Source organism: Schistocerca piceifrons, chromosome 3 (genome assembly GCF_021461385.2).
Source record: "Schistocerca piceifrons isolate TAMUIC-IGC-003096 chromosome 3, iqSchPice1.1, whole genome shotgun sequence".
Lineage (NCBI taxonomy): Eukaryota > Metazoa > Arthropoda > Insecta > Orthoptera > Acrididae > Schistocerca > Schistocerca piceifrons.
In genome coordinates, this window is record NC_060140.1 from 108,043,402 (window position 1) to 108,062,263 (window position 18,862).

At 41.3% G+C, this 18,862-nt stretch overlaps 1 protein-coding gene across 1 annotated transcript in view; it reads left to right on the forward strand.

The window, feature by feature from the left end:
- The window catches only part of LOC124789441 (15-hydroxyprostaglandin dehydrogenase [NAD(+)]-like), an 82,546-nt gene extending 64,293 nt beyond the window's left edge, over positions 1 to 18,253 (forward strand). The window contains exons 5-7 of the mRNA XM_047256791.1: positions 4,739 to 4,912; positions 9,889 to 10,046; positions 18,060 to 18,253. Of these exons, the coding sequence (XP_047112747.1) occupies positions 4,739 to 4,912; positions 9,889 to 10,046; positions 18,060 to 18,177 (450 nt within the window). The 3' untranslated portion in view covers positions 18,178 to 18,253. The remainder of the gene's footprint in view (positions 1 to 4,738; positions 4,913 to 9,888; positions 10,047 to 18,059) is intronic.
- The last annotated feature ends 609 nt before the right edge of the window (positions 18,254 to 18,862 follow it).

Consider the following 18,862-nt stretch of genomic DNA (forward strand, 5'->3'; position numbering starts at 1 on the left):
AATTTCTGTTAGAACGTCTGTTATTGTCATAGGGCTGGTATCTATTGTCGTGTCTGTTACGTCTGTCATTCTCAAAATTACCCATATAACGCCCGTTCCGACCACTATCACTTTTCTCTGAAAATCTATTGTAATTACTGTTACTGAAAAAGTTACAAGAGGTCCCGTCGTCGTTGTCATACTCCAGTTCTTGCAACAAAGTCTTAAAAGTCTCAGTGTCATCTTTACATCTTCCGGCCAAAGCAATTTGTCTTATGGATTGTGGCAGCTTAGTTAAACAAATGCGAATTAATTCAGTCGGGCTATAAGGGTTGGACAGGAACTGATTCTTTCGAATCATGTCTTCAAAGTACTCTGCCGGCGTGCGGAACTCAGACTGTTTGAAATTACGCTGCATAATAAGACTGTGTTTGACTCTGTCCTGCGTGTTTTCGGACCAATATGCCGATAGAAATGCATGATAAAAATCATTCAGATTATTACAATCTCTAATGAGTGCGCGCATCCGCGTCGCCGGTTCGTTTTCTAAATATCCACACATAAATTCCAGTTTGTGACTTAGTGGCCAATTTGGTGGAAGTGCGTACATAAATTGATCTAACCATGCACATGGATGTATGTCATTCCTAGAGTTGCGGAAGATCTTAAATTTCCGGACAGTCAAAAAGTGTTTATAATCAAAGTTTTCGCCTCGTGGCGACAAAGACCTACCGCGTCTGTCCCAGTCCGAATGTCGATTATTGTAAAGTTCGCGCGCCTGGCGCTCTCTTGTTGCATCCCGTAAATGAAACAAATTATTTTCTTCAAACCCCTCTGCTACCTGTGATTCTAAATTTCTTCTGCTATCTTTTCCTACAATTTCGCCTTCGATCTGCTTGACTTGCTTCCGTAATGCCTCAAATTCCTTTTTCACGCGTTCATTAAATTTTCCCTGATTCTCAACATGCTTATTTATGTTCTGATACTCTTCGGTTTCTACAAATGGTAATGGAGCTGTATCATCCGAATCTCTGTCCCCATGTAAACTAAGATTTGTCAGTTTATCTGAAATTTCCTCAACTCTTTCCGATAAGTCACCTAATTGTTCTTTCTGTTTATTTACGTCTTCCGTAAGTGTCGCGACTCGGGTTTCAGTATTGTCACATTTGGTAGCTAGCTGTTCATATTGTTGTGTTAGGTTATTTAATCTGTCATTTGGTACGGATCCTTCGATTCTCTCAAATATTTCTTCCTTATCCTTTGCACGTTGTAAATTTAACTCTGAAAAATTCTGTACTATCACGCGATCTCTTTCTTCCTGCTCTCTATCCTGTTCCCTTTGTCTGATTTCTACTGCAATTAATCTATTATTGTGAGAATTCAGAATCGGTTGTACTTCTTCCCTGATTTCTTTCTTTAATTCATCTTTCATATTTTTGAAACATGTCCCTATTCTTGAATCTAACCGTGTTTCCAAAGTTCCCATCTCTGTTTTAATTGTTCCTATCTCTGTTTTTAATTCAGATCCTAACCGAGTTTCCATTGTTCCCATCCGTGTTTCCATTGTTCCCATCTGTGTTTTAATTGTTCCCATCTCAGTTTTAATTGTTCCCATCTCAGTTTTCATTGTTCCCATCTGTGTTACCATTGTTCCCATTTGTGATCCCAGATTTAATATTGCACCCATCAACTGCTCCAAGGTAGCCGGTTCGCAATTCTTTTCGCGCCTAACATTTCCCGCAAAACCAGTTTCCTCCGTCATAGCTGTAAAGCTATCTGTGTTCGATACAATTTCAGAATCTTCTATCGTTAATCTCGGATTCTGTGAATTTTCTGATTGAGAAAAATTTTGAAATGGTTCCGGACTATTTTCCCGACTTATTACATTGTTTTCCACTTCATTATCCATCATACTGTTTTCCTCTGTTGGCGAGTTCGCCATGTTAACAATTTCGTTATTCTCACTATTCATCATTTTTGCCTTTTTCATTGATCGCGTAATCATTTACAAAATATACGAAAGATTCGTCACTGTACGAAAATCACACACAATGACCCCTTATCTCCAACAATACTATTCACACGCAATGTCTCCCTCAAACACGATCAATCGAACAATTGAAATAATTGCACAAGATTGTCAAACGCGTATACAAGGCAATAAAAATTAAATTTTGAAAAATACCATTAGAAGAATGCCAATTACCAAATCTACACACTCAATACAGACTACAATCACTAAACTCAAAATTACTACAACAATACTACAGTCTACAATTTTCACAATCAGAAAAATTCCAAGGGAGGATCCTGGCAGGGTCGCCACGTGCATGGGGGCTTAATTAAATATATAAGATTGAAAATACTTTTTTTTGTTTTAGTAACTGTATGTCCGATTACGTAATGTCTCGTAATCGGCTGGCCCTGACTAGAATTGTTACGCTATCTGACTGCAACAAACAATATAAGAAAATTTTCGTAAACACAGTTAATTAATTAAGTCCCCAGCAACTATAAAACCTACAAAATCCAAGCACAAATGTAACTGTTCTGTATGTGGGAGTGTGACTCAACGTCCACATCTGGCACGGTTCTTTTCCCACAAGACAAGAATTTTGATACCAATTATACTGACGTGACAAAGGAAATTTAGAAAAACTATAATTATGCAAAAAAATCACAATTACACTCTAATCCAAGAACACAAGCCAGATGCTTTGTTGACTGAACCTGTAGTGACACATTATTTCAGATACACAACTAATAAAGGAACATTATAAATTTTACCTTCATATATTGACGAAATACACTCATTACAATAACATCTGCTATCTCTCCCATCAAATCACTGCATAAAACATGGAACACTCTTTACTACAACATCTTACTCCAACTTCACGACAACCACGAGCTCTTAACACACACTGTCCTCTACGAGCTCTCTGCTAGCACTGACTGCTATGAACTCTCGACAACCACTGACTTCTACAATCTCATAACAAGCACTGTGGAGGCGGCTTAATAGTACTCTTTGGCGCACTCTCTGGCGCAGTGGCACAGTGTAGCCACCTTTCAATGTCACAGGCTTCCTGGTGGGTTTCTTTCGCTATTACTTTTGCTATTTATAGATCTGTATATTTTCCACGGTAGCTATGGAAGATGCCCTTTATATGCTTTTTGTTTTCTTGTAAGCCTCGGCAGTTTCTGTTGATCAAATCTTTAACTCACACTTCTGGCGCCATTTTATTTTCGTTCCTAAAGCTTCATTTGCAGCTTTTTTTTATTGCGTTTTCAATGTTTGCCCAATTTTCTAGAATTGTGCTGCAGGCCGCTAATTGTTCTAATTCTTTTATTAATATATTCTGGTACAGACCTGTAAAACTTACATTCTCGAGAAAATATTCTTTACTAATCTATTCTTACGTCTGTGGTGTAAATGTATCTTCTGCTCCTGTGAAACAAAAGTGTCAGTTTGACTTTTGGAAATATAATGACCAGTCCTGATACCGAAACTTCCATGTAGTCTTGTATTCCTTACTCTACTCTGTATTATTGTCTATACTAGTAAGAAAACTGTTAAACTGTCATGTCTGTCGCGTTGTCTGTTTGAACACGTTAATCTCCATAACTACTAGACGAATTTTCATGGGGTTTTCACAAGTAAGGAGAAAGTAACTTGGAACAACGTACATGCTTTAGTTACTCAAACTCGGATCACGAAAAAAAAAAAAGATCTTGTTATTTTCAGTCTTATAAATGAGAAAATGTGTTTGTCTGTTACCTTTTCATGACCAAGCCGCAAAACTGTTTTGATAAAATTTAATATGGAGATAGTTTGAATGCCGAGGAACAACATACGCCACTTCAGAAAGTCTCTAGCACAAGATATTTAATTATTTGTAGAACATTACGCGGATTAGGGAAATATATGTACTCTTTGAGGAAGCTATTGGTTTTTTTGACTTTTGAGCTTTATCATATTTGTGAAAATGCTTTTATTGATCTATATTCCTCATAATGTGACACAACATAATGAATACAGTGCTTGTACAGTCGTCAGTGTGTTTAATATACACATCCAACCTATAATATAATATGTGTGAAAGTAATTCCGTTGCGTTTTCACGAATAAACCACTGACCAATCTCGATTAAATTTGGTATGGAGTTATCTTGAACACCGAGGAACATAGGCTACTTTAGAAAATTAAAAAGAAAAGAAAATTCTACGCTTAAAAGTGTGAAGTAGGGGATGGAATGCATTTTTTACATCAGTGAACGCAAACCACGTTAGAAGTTAATAAATTTGTTACATAATGTACGCACCGTATAATGTGTAGCTGCTTCAGCAGCGCACTGGATAGATGGTCGGACCTACACACACCTGTCTCCATGCGTCATCGCCACATCGCCTTGTGTTGTGGTAGGTGGAGCGGGGCGGGGGGGAGCTTACCCAAACAGGCAGACACCTGAGAGCAGCTGACGTTGTTGTAAGCACAGTAGCTTACTTACTTACCATCACTCAACAACAAAACTGCTGATACGAGAGTGTAGCTGTGGGCAACAGGTAGTAGAAAATAGTTGTGACTTTCCTTGTGCCCAGAGAATTGTTGGATTTGGCAAGAATGGTGGACGATGACTTAATGGCTGCGTTGTCGCAGATTCTATGACAGCGTTGTTACGATATTAGGTCTGTAATTAGAATGGCAGAAGTGACCCTGTGCGGTTGAACACGCTTGGTGCTTTGTGTGTGCCTACAGAAGGGCGTGGTGTACGGCATCCTGCTGGCGTACAAGTACATGGGCAAGCAGAACGGGGGCGCGGGCGGCGTGGTGGTCAACCTGTCGTCTGTGGCGGGCCTCGATGAAGTCCCTCAGCTGCCCATCTACTGCGGCACCAAGCACGCTGTGTCCGCCATGACGCGCTCCTATGGGGTGAGTACCAACTCTGGCTCCCTTATATTTCAGGTGGCCATATTTTATAGAACCCAATTCGGGACACATTAAAAAGATTTTATATTGCAAAAATTAAAAAAAGATTTATATAAATGTAATAAATGTAAAATTTCACATAAATTTGTACAAAAGGTACACTAAGTTATGCTTTATTAATGCAATCTAAAATGAAGTTTCTGAGCGAAGGAGCAAGTGAGGTTCTGTAAACTCATTCTTGCTGGGAAGTATGGTTATTGACGCACCCGGTTAGCCGTTCAGTCTAACGCACTGCTTTCCAGATAGGGAAGGAGCGTCTGCTCCCCAGCACAAATCCGCCCGGCGGACTTGTGACCAGCTCCTGTGAGCCGGCCAGTCTGTGGATGGTTTTTAGGTGGTTTTCCATCTGCCTCGGCAAATGCGGGTTGGTTCCCCTTATTCCGCCTGAGCTACACTATGTCGGCGATTGCTGCACAAACAAGTTCTGCATGTACGAGTACACTACCATTGCTCTGCCATGCAAAGATAGGGCTTACACTTGTATGGTGTGAGACGCTCCCTGGGGGGGGGGTCCACCTGGGGCCGAACCGCACAGTAACCCTGGGTTCGGTGTGGGGCGGCGGAGAGGTGAAGTGGATTGCAGTAGTCGTTGTGGGGTTGTGGACCACTGCGGCTGCGGCAGGGATGGAGCCTCTCCGTCGTTTCTAGACCCCCGGTTAACATACAATACAATACATGCGATACAATGGTTATTGGTGAAGAAAAGCAACTAAGCTCAACAGTTGCAGGACGGAGGCGAGTCCCACTTGCGAGTCTTAGAGCCACGATTTTAGTTTGTTACTTCTTTCCTGCTAACTTCATTCACAACAAATTTTGCTGACAGTCCCCCCTCACAAACTGCTCAACATGTCAGCAAACTTATATGATTTTGCCAGCCGTGGTGACCGAGCAGTTCTAGGCATGGGAGTGTGTGTTTGTCCTTAGGGTAATTTAGGTTAAGTAGCGTGTAAGCTTAGGGACTGATGACCTTAGCAGTTAAGTCCCATAAGATGGCACACACATTTGAACATTTTTTTGTTGCATAACTTATTGAACGCCCTCTTCGGCCCCCAGAAGTTGACAAATCGCTACCTTTGTCCAACAGCGAGTACTTCTCCTCTCATGCCACTTGTGGTATTAACGACAGAAACTATCACTATCTGATAAGATCGAACAGCTCTTTAGATGAAACATACCGGGACTTGCGTAGTGTACCCGGCGCAAAACCGAGATGTGTATTTGCAAGCCTACCGGAGTGGCCGAGCGGTTCTAGGCGCCTCAGTCTGGAACCGCGCGACCGCTACGGTGGCAGGTTGGAATCCTGCCTCGGGCATGGATGTGTGTGATGTCCTTAGGTTAGTTAGGTTTAAGCAGTTCTAAGTTCTAGGGGACTGATGACCTCAGATGTTAAGTGCCATAGCGCTCAGAGCCATTTGAACCATTTGAACTTATATGACCATCTCGGAAATATTAGCTACTGTAATACAGTATAACACTATGTAAAACATGATATAATTTGGCGCGTAAGGATGACATATGTTGCTAGAAATCATGTTTATTCCTTGTGCGAGACTGTGTAAGTCGGTACACTTTGATAGTAATAGCATTTCTTGTCAAACACTTTCGCCAACTTAAACTAATAAGACAACATCCCGAACAGGTGTCTGATTTGTAAATGTCTAATTTGAGATATATTGTTTCATAATTGTTGAATCTGGGACAAATAGGTGTTCCAAATTGCCTTTGAAAAAACTCGGGAAAAATCGTGCCTGTCCCGAGAAAAATTGGCGCTCTGAGGGATCTGTGAAAGTGAATTATGTGTGTAGACAGTCTAACCATTGCAGGAATCGAGAATAATGATGATTTTTGCCTCTTACCGATATTGACAATGGCAAGATATCGATCCCGGGGATTCCAGGGCTTCCGAGAATGTTTTAATTTCGAGTTTGAAGTCGAGTAACTATTGACAAAAGAAATATTTTTCGTATGATATAATTACAAATTAACAATTTCGGATTTGTACTATGGAAACTTGCTTCCATGATTCTGGATCAACAGGAACCCCACAGGTTTTGATTAATGAGTTTTCAAGTGTCAAAATAAATGTCCTTGTCTTTTAACTGGATTGAATTAGAAGCTTAAACGTTTTACACCGCCAAGGAACTATATACCTTAGTATCTGACATAAATTTGAACTTTATACATCTACTTGTATCTGAAAGAGAGGATTCTTGATAGTCGATCGAATGGATAGACAGACAGACAACAAAGCGATCGGAGATAGTCTGTATAGATTGAGGCATGGAATCGTAAAAATACGCCCGGAACTTGTCATATAACTGAAATACACAGTTGTACCTCCATCATAAGTTGCATTGAGAAGTTTAGTTTTTTCCTTGATGTTGACTAGTTTCGAACACGTGTGTTCATTTTCAAACCATACGTAGCGTGTGACAAATACAGGTGATAGTCTACATACAAAAACTGTCCCTGCAGTGATGATGAAAGCGGCACTATGGACGACTCAACAACAGCTAATACACCACATAGGACGTACATTAGAGAACTTTCAATGCAACTTATGACAGAGCTACAACTACTTATTTCAAGAAAAATTTCAGTGTCAGCGCTAAAAGCAAACTGTAATTTCTCGCTACCACTGGTTAACTGAAACAATCCTTACACTGCCTACACAAGCTGCCGCATTATCAACCGATGAACAGCCCGGTTGGCACTAGGTTGCAGATTATATGTGAGACAGACTGATTCCAAACAGAAAAGAATGATAGGATGAAAAATAAGAGCTATTAAAAACATCAGTACCATGACGGAAATGACGCGGCAAAGTATTAGAAATAAAAAAAATCCATTTAAAATAATCAACTGAATAAAAATAATAATCAAAGTCTTTGGATTAGATTTAGAAATAAAATAAGATTCGCTGCCAGAATGAGCAGAGAGCACTTGCCCGCGAAAGGCAAAGGTCCCGAGTTCGAGTCTCGGTCCGGCACACAGTTTTAATCTGCCAGGAACTTTCACATCAACGCACACTCCGCTGCAGAGTGAAAATCTCATTCTGTAAACATTCCCCAGGCTGTGGCTAAGCCATGTCTCCGCAATATCCTTTCTTCCAGGAGTGCTAGTTCTGCAAGGTTCGCAGAAGATTGGCTCTGAGCACTATGGTCATCAGTCTTCGCAGAAGAGCTTCTGTGAAGTTGGAAGGTAGGAGACGAGATGCTGACAGAAATAAAGCTGTGAGGACGGGGCGTTAGCTCAGATGGTAGAGCACTTGCCCGTGAAAGGCAAAAGGTCCCGAGTTCGGATCTCGGTCCGGCACACAGTTTTAATCTGCCAGGAAGTTTAAGATTCGCTGCGTTTGATGAGTTCCTAAACTACGATCTTCTACGTGTCAGGTCTCAGCGCTAACCAGTACGAACTACACCGCCAGTGCACTGCAGTATGCTCTTATATTCATCACTCTGAAGCTATAGTCTCAACAATGAATTGTAGCCTTCAAAAATTCGGCTTCTTGTAATATCATGCGAAGCTTGTAACCCCCCCACAAAAAATAAAAAAATTATATAAATAATATTCACATTTAGTGTAACCTCAAAACAGAAAAATTCCTAAACCTCTCAACAGTAAAAAATTATAATTATGTCGTTCACATTCAGCGTAACCTCCCTCAGATAAATTCTGTAATCTTGGAACAATAAAATGTGACTAATCTCCTAATAAAAAAATTGTGACTCACTTATAACCTTTCAATAATTGACTGTCAATTTAACCTGGTAAATTTTGGACGTCAGCAGTGCTGCGTCATGGCCCTGAAAATTCATTCTGAATAAATTTAAAAATCTTACCTCAATTAGGTCGCCGAATAACGCATATATATCTGCTCCTATAAGAAATTTTTCTGGCACAGCCGAGTGCAATGCTGGCCGATAGATCTGTCATATATAAAAAGAACAACAGATTTTTCTTTGCAATAATCGGGATGACCATGGATTGGAGAAATTAGTAAATTCTTTAAATTGAGATGAATGATCGTCAAAAGTTACTTTTTATGAGAAAGATTATTATTAATAGATTTTTTAAAACATTTACATAGGACTTGATTTAACAATACTACATATGCGCGAGGCTGCTTTTACCTTATACTACAACGCTCAGGCTCCGCCATCGCTCCACACGACCGGCCCAGCCAACACGATACACCAGACTGCTCGCTAGCAACTACTTACTGCTACTGCTACACAGTTCCTACTGCCGTCAACACTGCTCTTTGGTCTGAGATTCTCTTATAGTTTACATATCGCAGGCAGCGCGTGAGCAATACATCGAAATTACATCAACTCGATTGCGCTAGTAACAAATTCCTTAATCATGGACCTCTTACAAGCTTATCTAAAGTAAGCCGATCTCTGTGATTATAATAACTGTATATGTGTCACTGAATCGCGTCTTGCATGAAAGGATCCGGTAGCGTTTGGTTAGTGCTGTGTTTGAAACATGTGGCACTGATTAGAATCGTTGTGTGTCTGTTTGTGTGTGTGTGTGTGTGTGTGTGTGTGACCGAATAAGAGGGCCAGATCCAAGATTCGGAATCCAAACACATCAATAAAGAAAGCTGGACAAGGAATTGGAAGTAAGCTGACCAGTAGTTGTGGCAGTTTGGCAGTGGCAAAATGTGGGCGTGACATTGAGTCCTTTGACTGGAGGAAACCGGCTCAAACGTTTGAAGAGTCAAGTAATTTTCATCTGATTATAGTATATCTTATGAGTCATTAGGAAGCAGCGGACCTTGTATGTTGTCTCATGTGGTTTGCATTTTTCGGGACGCGACTTGTGCCTAAATTCTGCAAGTTTGAGGACATCACCATTGACAGTGAATACCACTGGATGAATATGGGCCTGTGACGTAATGTGTTGTGTTTCAGGACGATCTGCACGTGAACGTGACGGGCGTGAGGATGGTGGCGCTGTGCCCGGGACCCACGGACACGCCGCTCGTGAACGATGCCCACCACTACTGCCTGCACGACTACGTCAAGCAGTCGCTGATCGACGTCATACCCACTTACGGGCCCCTCAACACGTTCGTACCACTTTCTTTTTCAATTTTATTGGCGTTTAGTGGACATACCCGCAGTCAGTACCATGTTCATTTGTAGAATGTCTGATGACGTAGCAAGCATTTGTTAGCACACATGAAGTACATGTTGATGTGGTCTTGATGCAGTTCTCCACGCTAGTTTACCTTGGATAAGCCTTTTCATCTTGAATGACTACTGCAACTGAGATCCGACTGAATGGAAATGGAAATGAGCGTCTGGCGTCATTGGCCGGGAGGCCCCTTGCGGGACAGGTCCGGCCTTGGTTCAGGTCTTCTTACATTCGACGTCACATTGCGCGACCTGCGCCCCCGATGGGGATGAAATGATGATGACGAAGACAGCACAACACCCAGTCCCCGAGCAGAGAAAATCCCCGACAGAGCCGAGAATCGAACCCGGGCACGCTGACCACTCAGCTATGGGGGCAGACATCCAACTGAATGTGTTTATTGTATTCAAGCTTCTGTCTCCTATAGTTTTACGCCTTCACTCATTCCTCCATTTCACATCAGTCGCTGCCCACTCACGGTGCGAGAGGTCTATAAGACACTGTCCACGCCATACAAACCCGCATACCATAGCGATGCACAGTCACTGATGGAAAGACTCCCTCATGCTCTAACAAGGAAGCCCTATGGGATTCACACGAATGACTGACTTTTGGAGATGGATGTTACTGGTTTTAACGTTTTACGCCTAGGTTGGAGTACGTCTTCACCTTGGCTTCCAGAGGCGTCCAGAGTTACACTACTGGCCATTAAAATTGCTACACCACGAAGATGACGTGCTACAGACGCGAAATTTTAACAACAGGAAGAAGATGCTGTGATATCCAGATGATTAGCTTTTCAGAGCATTCACACAAAATTGGCGCCGGTGGCGACACCTACAAAGTGCTGACATGAGGAAAGTTTCCAACCGATTTCTCATACACAAACAGCAGTTGACCGGCATTGCCTGGTGAAACGTTGTTGTGATGCCTCGCGTAAGGAGGAGAAATGCGTACCATCATGTTTCCGACTTTGATAAAGGTCGGATTGTAGCCTATCGTGATTGCGGTTTATCGTATCGCTACATTGCTGCTCGCGTTGGTCGAGAACCAATGACTGTTAGCAGATTATGGAAATGGGTGGGTTCAGGAGGATAATACGGAACAACATGCTCGATCCCAACGGCCTCGTATCATTAGCAGTCGAGATGACAGGCATCTTATCCGCATGGCTGTAACGGATCGTACAGCCACGTCTCGATCCCTGAGTCAACAGATGGGGGCGATTACAAGACAACGACCATCTGCACTAACAGTTCGACGACGTTTGGAGCAGCATGGACTATCAGCTCGGAGACCATGGCTGCGGTTACCTTTGATGCTGCATAACAGACAGGAGTGCCGGCGATGGTCCACTCAACGACGATCCTGGGTGCACGAATGGCAAAACTTTTTTCGGATGAATCTAGGTTCTGTTTACAGCATCACGATGGTCGCATCCGTGATTGTAAACATCGCGTTGAACGCACATTGGAAGCGTGTATTCGTCATCGCCAAACTGGCGTATCACCCGGCGTGATGGTACGGGGTGCCATTGGTTACACGTCTCGGTCACCTCTTGTTCGCATTGACGGCACTTTAAACAGTGGACGTTACATTTCAGATCTATTACGACCCGTAGCTCTACCTTTCATTCGATCCCTGCGAAACCCTACATTTCGGCAGGATAATGTACGACCGCATGTTGCAGGTCCTGTATGGGCCTTTCCGGATACAGAAAATGTTCGTCTGCTGCCCCGGCCAGCACATTCTCCAGATTTCTCACCAATTGAAAACGTCTGGTCAATGGTGGCCGAGCAACTGGCTCGTCACAATACGCCAGTCACTACTCTTGATGAACTGTGGTATCGTGTTCAAGCTGGATGGGCAGCTGTACCTGTACACGCCATCCAAGCTCTGTTTGACTCAATGCCCAGGCCTATCAAGGCCGCTATTATGGCCAGTGGTGGTTGTTCTGGGTACTGATTTCTCAGGATCTATGCACCCAAATTGCGTAAAAATGTAATCACATGTCAGTTGTAGTATAATATATTTGTCCAATGAGTACCCGTTTATCATCTGCATTTCTTCTTGGTGTAGCACTTTTAATGGCCAGTAGTGTATTTTAGAGTCGACGAATTTTAAGAAAGATTACACTCCAGATTTTTCGTTTTAATATCTTTTTTTAACATGTGAGAGAGGCATCGCGTTTTTAAAGCTGCGTACACAGAAGGTTCCCAACAAGGGAAGTCTCTTTACTGTACAGTCGTATTTCCCGACAGTGTCTCGAGGATCTGCTTTCCCCATAGCTATACTGTAATTTCCGCAGCGCTCCGCGGGTCCCGAATTCGCCCTACCAGACGAGGCGTCTTCAGGGTAACGTTTCTCATCTGCAAGAATTCCGTGAGTGCTCTACAGTCATTGTAGCACACGTACCCAGCATAAAAAATAACCCATCTCACACTTGATCAACTGTACTTCCTGGAGCGACAGGGGAAGACGGTGTAATTCGGCTGGGTATCGGGGAAAGTGGAAATTCGGTGAAATGAACAGGCAGACAAAGCTGCCAAGGAGACCTGCAGCGTACGTGACGTTACACAGGGAGTTACATCCAATTGTGGGAGGAGCAATGGCTGCCAGTGACGAACAATAAGTTGCAGTCAACAATGTGGCCATGGCGTTCGTCATGTCGCTCACTCCAGCAAGATGAGGTGATCCAGAGGTGTCCGTTGCGCGTAAATCACTGTAGCCACATTTTAATTGAGTGCATTTTATTTTGTGATAAGTGGAAAGAAGGAAATTTAGGCATGGGTCTCCCCTCTATTTTAGTTGATGACGAGATGAGTGAGGTGTTCTGTAAGAAAAAAATGGCGCGTTCTTACATACAAACACAGAGCAACACACAAGATAGCAAATATACCAAAGAAACAGGGATTACATATAACAAGAAACACACTTCAATCACATTTACAAGCAACAGACAAACCAGCTAAATACCAAGGAGCAATATACGCCAGCTAGAGTGCCAAGAATGTAAATCAGGAACTTCAAAACTAGATATAAAGAACGTATAAGGAGCTGGATGTATGAAAATAGCCATTCTACCTTCGCCGAACACCTGATAAAACATGGACATGAACCATTCAACATGGAATGTGACATGACAGTTATCAGAGTGAATAATCACAACAAAAACATCCTGACATCGCAAGAAGACGTTCACATACAAAGAGCCACTGCAATGGAAAAGAAGGTACTCAACGGCCAAATCTATATAAGCAATAACTCTCTGATCATGCTAGCCATCAAAACAATAACGCCGAATTGTAACCATGATAAATATGATAAATAATTAATGAATAACCTCCTCCCCCTCTCCCTCTCTCTCTCCCCTCCCACACACACACACACACACACACACACACACACACACATAAACTTATATATATATATATATATATATATATATATATATATATATATATATATAGTAAAATAACACTCACACACGCATGCACAACAAATGAAAATATCAAACCACAAAAAGCAGACAAACACACAACAACAGTTGGCAACACTATAAACCGAAAACACACATATGTTGATCACAAAATGGAAAGTGTAAGCGATATATGCGAGGTGACAAGAGTGGGTGAAAGAATGCCAGAAATCGGCCAGCTGGAAACTAACAAATACAGCTCCAGGACCGCACACGTGAGTTAACAGCGCTGGAAATCGCAAGTTACACCGAACGATAAGTTCACACTACGGAATTTGTGCTACAAAAGTTCATTATAACCTAAAAAAAAACAAGAGAAAAACACGATAAAATGTAATATAACAGGGTATTATATCTACGACATAATTCGTTTATTGTATGTATAAAACCAAATGTGTATTTCAGGCACTGATGATGCCTTCCAAATAAAAGAAGCGAATCGCGTATGGTAGTAAACAAACTGCCTTCATTTAGTTACATAGACAGTAATACCTCCACGAAAAATTATTTTATTAAAGTAATTTTTATTATTTTATCATCCAGAATGAAAAAAATTCGACTTCTGTTATCTGTTCAGAACTTGTCTTTAAATAAATTCTTAAATAAAACATTCAGTGTTATCTGATTTCGTGAAGCGAAATCGATGCGATTAGAGCATTTTATTACGTAAAAAAAATATTCCTGAGCACTCATGTTCTATGGTATCATTAAAAGACTAAATATTCTACTGCTTTTTGTTCCTGTAATATTATTGAGAAAGACAGGCGAAGCCCGCAAATTATTAAATAAAAAGCTATTAGCGGTTTATGACAATGACATGCAATGGCTTATGGCCGTTAGAAAACTCTTGCGCGTTTGCTTAATAATTCAAGGAGAGGAGCTTTTCAGAAAGGAACAAAGTAAATTAATATTTTAACTATTGAATTGTATTCTGAAATTAAGCACAAAGTAATACATTTGCAATACACACGTTTTCGTGTCACAAGTAGTAAGCGCCAGAGCTACTATTACACAACTTCCTTCTTGTACAGCGAGACAAAAAGGGTTGTCAATTTTCTCTCTGACGCCGCGTGATATGTTTATTACGCCAGAGAGCTTGATGAGTTTTATCCAAAGCTAACACCGTCATCTGCTATTCTTTACACATTTTATACGTTGCGAACTCATTTATTGGGTTTCATTTCACACTTCACTACATTTTCACAACACGACGCTGTTTCCTATTTTATCGCCATGGCACATATAAGACTTAAACATGGATGGCACAACCTCCAAAAGGGCACTCACAGACGTTAGGCAGATAGGTTTAGATACCTGCGAAGAAATCTTCCTTAACAGAAGAAATAATTCAATTAATCCACCAAAGCAGGAAATAGAAAAATGTTCTGGAAAAAGAAAGGAATAAAGTAATACAAATGATTTAGGAATGAACTGGATATACGATGGAAGGAAACTAAAACGAAATGGCTGCGGGAAAAATGTGAAGAAATCGAAAAGAAATGTTCGCCAGATGGACAGCTTAGGAAAATGGACAAGTCGTAATAACTTTCGGTGAATTTACGATCGAGCGTTTCAGCATTAAGAGGGCAAAAGGAATTTCACTGTTGAACGCAGAGTCGATTAAAATAAGCGCCTCTGAGAGAATGAGGAGTAAGAGGAACTGTGTCATAACATGATATAAGGAGAAATTGAAGTCGATTAGGAAGACATTGGAGAATCAGTGTTAGACTAACAAGTCTTTGGAACGGTTGTCAAGAAACAAGGAGTAAGGGATTTATACCTGTAACATTCCTTCGGAATTTACAATATCATTGGAAACAAACGAGTATTCAAGTTAGTGCACATAATCTATGAGAGTAATCAAGTTGGTATGTAGAATCTATGAGTCTGGAGGCATACCGTCAGGCTTTGGGAAGAATATCACCCACATAGACGCATTGCTAACGAGGCCATATAAAAGTAAAAACTATCACACAATCAGCTTAACAGCTCCTGCTTCCACGTTGCTGACACGAATAATACACAGGACGATAGAAGAGAAAACTGTGGTCTTAAGGAAGGTAAAGGCACGAGGGATGCAGTTCTGATGTTGCGATCGATAATGGATATTAGACTCAGGAGAAATCAAGAAACATTTGTAGGATTTTTTGACCTAGGAAAAACATTCAATAAGAGATGTAAGACTTTTGAAATTCTCAGAAAAATAGTTTTAAGCTATAGTTAAAGACGGGTAATATACAGAGCGTCCAAAAGTCCGGCTACCATGTAAAAATAGCATAACTTGGAAAGTACTAGAGGCAATGCATCCTTCGTCATTGTAAAACGTTTAGCAGCTGTCAACGTTTTATTTTTGCTATACTAGAATTTCATTGTATACCCCACCTGTTACTCCTAGAACATTAAGGCGACATTAGGAGTTCTCCCTATGTACGGGTCAGCATCGCAGCACCAATAGTCGCTTCACTGATTCATACACGAAGGGTAGCAATGTCATTGACTGGTGTTGTGTACACGCGACCCTTGTCGTAACCTCACAAAAAGTAAGCTAAAAGGCATGACATTGGGAGAGCGCAGGGGGCGTGCGATGTGACTGCCGCGACCCAGGTGTTTCCCAGTTAATGTGTTACTCAGTACACCCACACCTTCAAATTCCATCGTGGGACTGCGCCATCATACGAGCGAAAACTGTTCGAGCACTATTAAGTAACTTTTCCAATACGGTTTTTTCTGCGAAGAAACATAGACCTCTCACGAATCAGGCTACATCAAACGTGAAGCTTTGGGCTATCACCGTTGTGTTCACGTGAGTTGCGTGCTTTTTCTGATGCCTCAATTCCTAACGCTGAGGCGATTCACATGTTCAGAAATGCGGACCGTTGTTTCATCTGGAAACAGGCACTTTCCCAGATAGTCATTGTCAGCATCTGTAGGGGTCATCCTGGAACACGCGAATGCATATCGCAGAGGACGATTGTTTGGCTGCAGTGCTTGGAGCGTTTCCATTTTGTATGCAAAAAGGCGTAACTGCTTTGTGATACTTTATGGACAATTGATCGTGCTTTCCTCAATCCGCGTGAAGCGCGACGAAGTGACTTCTCTGGACTGTGTGGAAATGTAGTTTACCCTATGTTGACAGGTGTCTGAGACACAGGGGACTCCCACTTCGAGGAATACGTTCAACACTGCCTGTCTCTTTAAAATTTTTGAACGATCTCATTATGCGTGTTTGTGCCGTTGGTGTCTTCCCATACTGGCGTTGATAATTCCGCGGTATCTTTCTCGCAGACCTGGAAACAGCGTACCCGATGACACATTCCACCTTAAACTGGTCTGCCTTCTTTTAGATGCAGTTCAAGTCATAATCTGCAAGAAATTACACAGGAAAAAAAGAGGTGCTAAATGTTTTACAACAAATCACGTTTCTCTATCTCTAATAGTTTCCAAGTTATGATTTTTTTTAAACGGTAAGTGGGCTGTATGTGCACTCTGTATAATGTCTACGAGAGTGAAGAGGGGACAATAAAAAGACAAACAAAGAAGTGGTCTATTTAAAAAGTAGAGAGGTTGCATTCCTATCTGCTGCTCCTTACTGATCCACCTGTACACTGATGAAGCACTGACGGAAATGAGGACAATGTCATTGCATCACCCTGGAGTTGAAATGCCGGTAGATGATAGGGCACCGATAAGATTCGCCCAAAGTGTGGAATACTTACAGGACCTGTTGATTGAGACGAACAGTCTACCGAGCACAGAATACGGCTTGAGAGTAAACTACAGAAAGACGAAACTAATGAGGAGTTGCAGGAACATGAGTGAGGACAAACGTAACAATCAGAAGTGGGGACAGCGTTGTAAAAGCATTTAGGATCTCTGCTACCATGAAAGTAAAATAGTAAAAGTAAACAATTACTAAATTCCATTGTTTCAGCATATGGTCTATTATCTTTGTATTTTGTGCTAAAATAGGAGCTAATATTTTTTATCGAGTTTATTTCATTAGTTTAGGCCTCTTAGTTTCTTTAACTAAGTGAAACACAGATGTGTCTGTAGTAAGGTCACGTCCTATTAATGAGTGATTCACATAAAGATAGCAAGTCTCCCACCTGAAATTTAACCTAATGTACCCTAACCAGAAACTCATGCTCAAAAGTTACATAAATAAGATATGTAATAAATTGTTTTAAAGAAGTAGGAAGCCAGATCCTCTGCTGTGATGGGTGTTCGCCTTGGTCGGGTACAGTGATCCTGCCACTTTGTTGTTGCACATAGTTAACCTTGCCCCATCGCTGTCTACTGTTCCCTAACTTCTGAAGCATATGCTACATAGCAATAAAATGATTCCTCTGCTAACTCCCAGCTAATAAATAATTTCATGTGGAAGTTGGAATTGCTCTTGTTACTTACTACGGTATATTATTTCGGAAGAATGTAAATGACGTGTGTGTGCGTGTGTTGTCTTCACAGGCCTGACTTCATCGCCCAGGGCATGATGACTGCCATCCGAGAGGGCAAGTCGGGCTCCGTCTGGATGGCCAACAACAACAACATCAAGGAGATCGTCTACCAGCGACTCGTCCAATAAGGACTGCTATACACATCTTTCATTTTGTATACGTCACATTATCATGAATAAAGCATAGGTGATTTGAGTGCAGCAATAAGAGTTACTCTGTGTGTTTGCCACCCACTGCACATACCCCATGTTCTGGTATAACTGGCTCCTACAGGCGATGTGGGAACCTTTTCCTAGAAGGTGAAACGTTGTTTGAGGTTAATCCCATTCGCAAAGGTTACTCTTTCAAGTGCTTAGTTTTTTGCAGCTGAAGTCAATTTCCATAAAATTCTTCTTGGGTGTAGACAGCGACATGTTGCGAAGTGATGCTTCAGAGTTAGGGCTACTATTTCAAATGGCCATCATAGTGTGTAACAATGAATAATGCGTGCCATGAATTATTCAAACAATGCAGGAAGGTGAAAATTTTAATAATTGGGGAGAAATTACAATGGGACTCCCACAGTGCTCCTATACCTTATATATGTGAATGGCCTTCCACTTAACAGTTATGAAGCACAATTGGTACTTTTTGCTGACGATACCAGTGTTATAATAAATCCCATTAGAGAGAAAGCAACAGTGTTAATGATGTTTGCCAAAGAGCTATTTAAGTGATTCTCTGAAAAATGGTCATTCCCTAAGAATTTTGAGAAAGCAAACGATATTCATTTCTGTAGAACAGATAGTGTCATAGCAACAACTGACGTAGGAC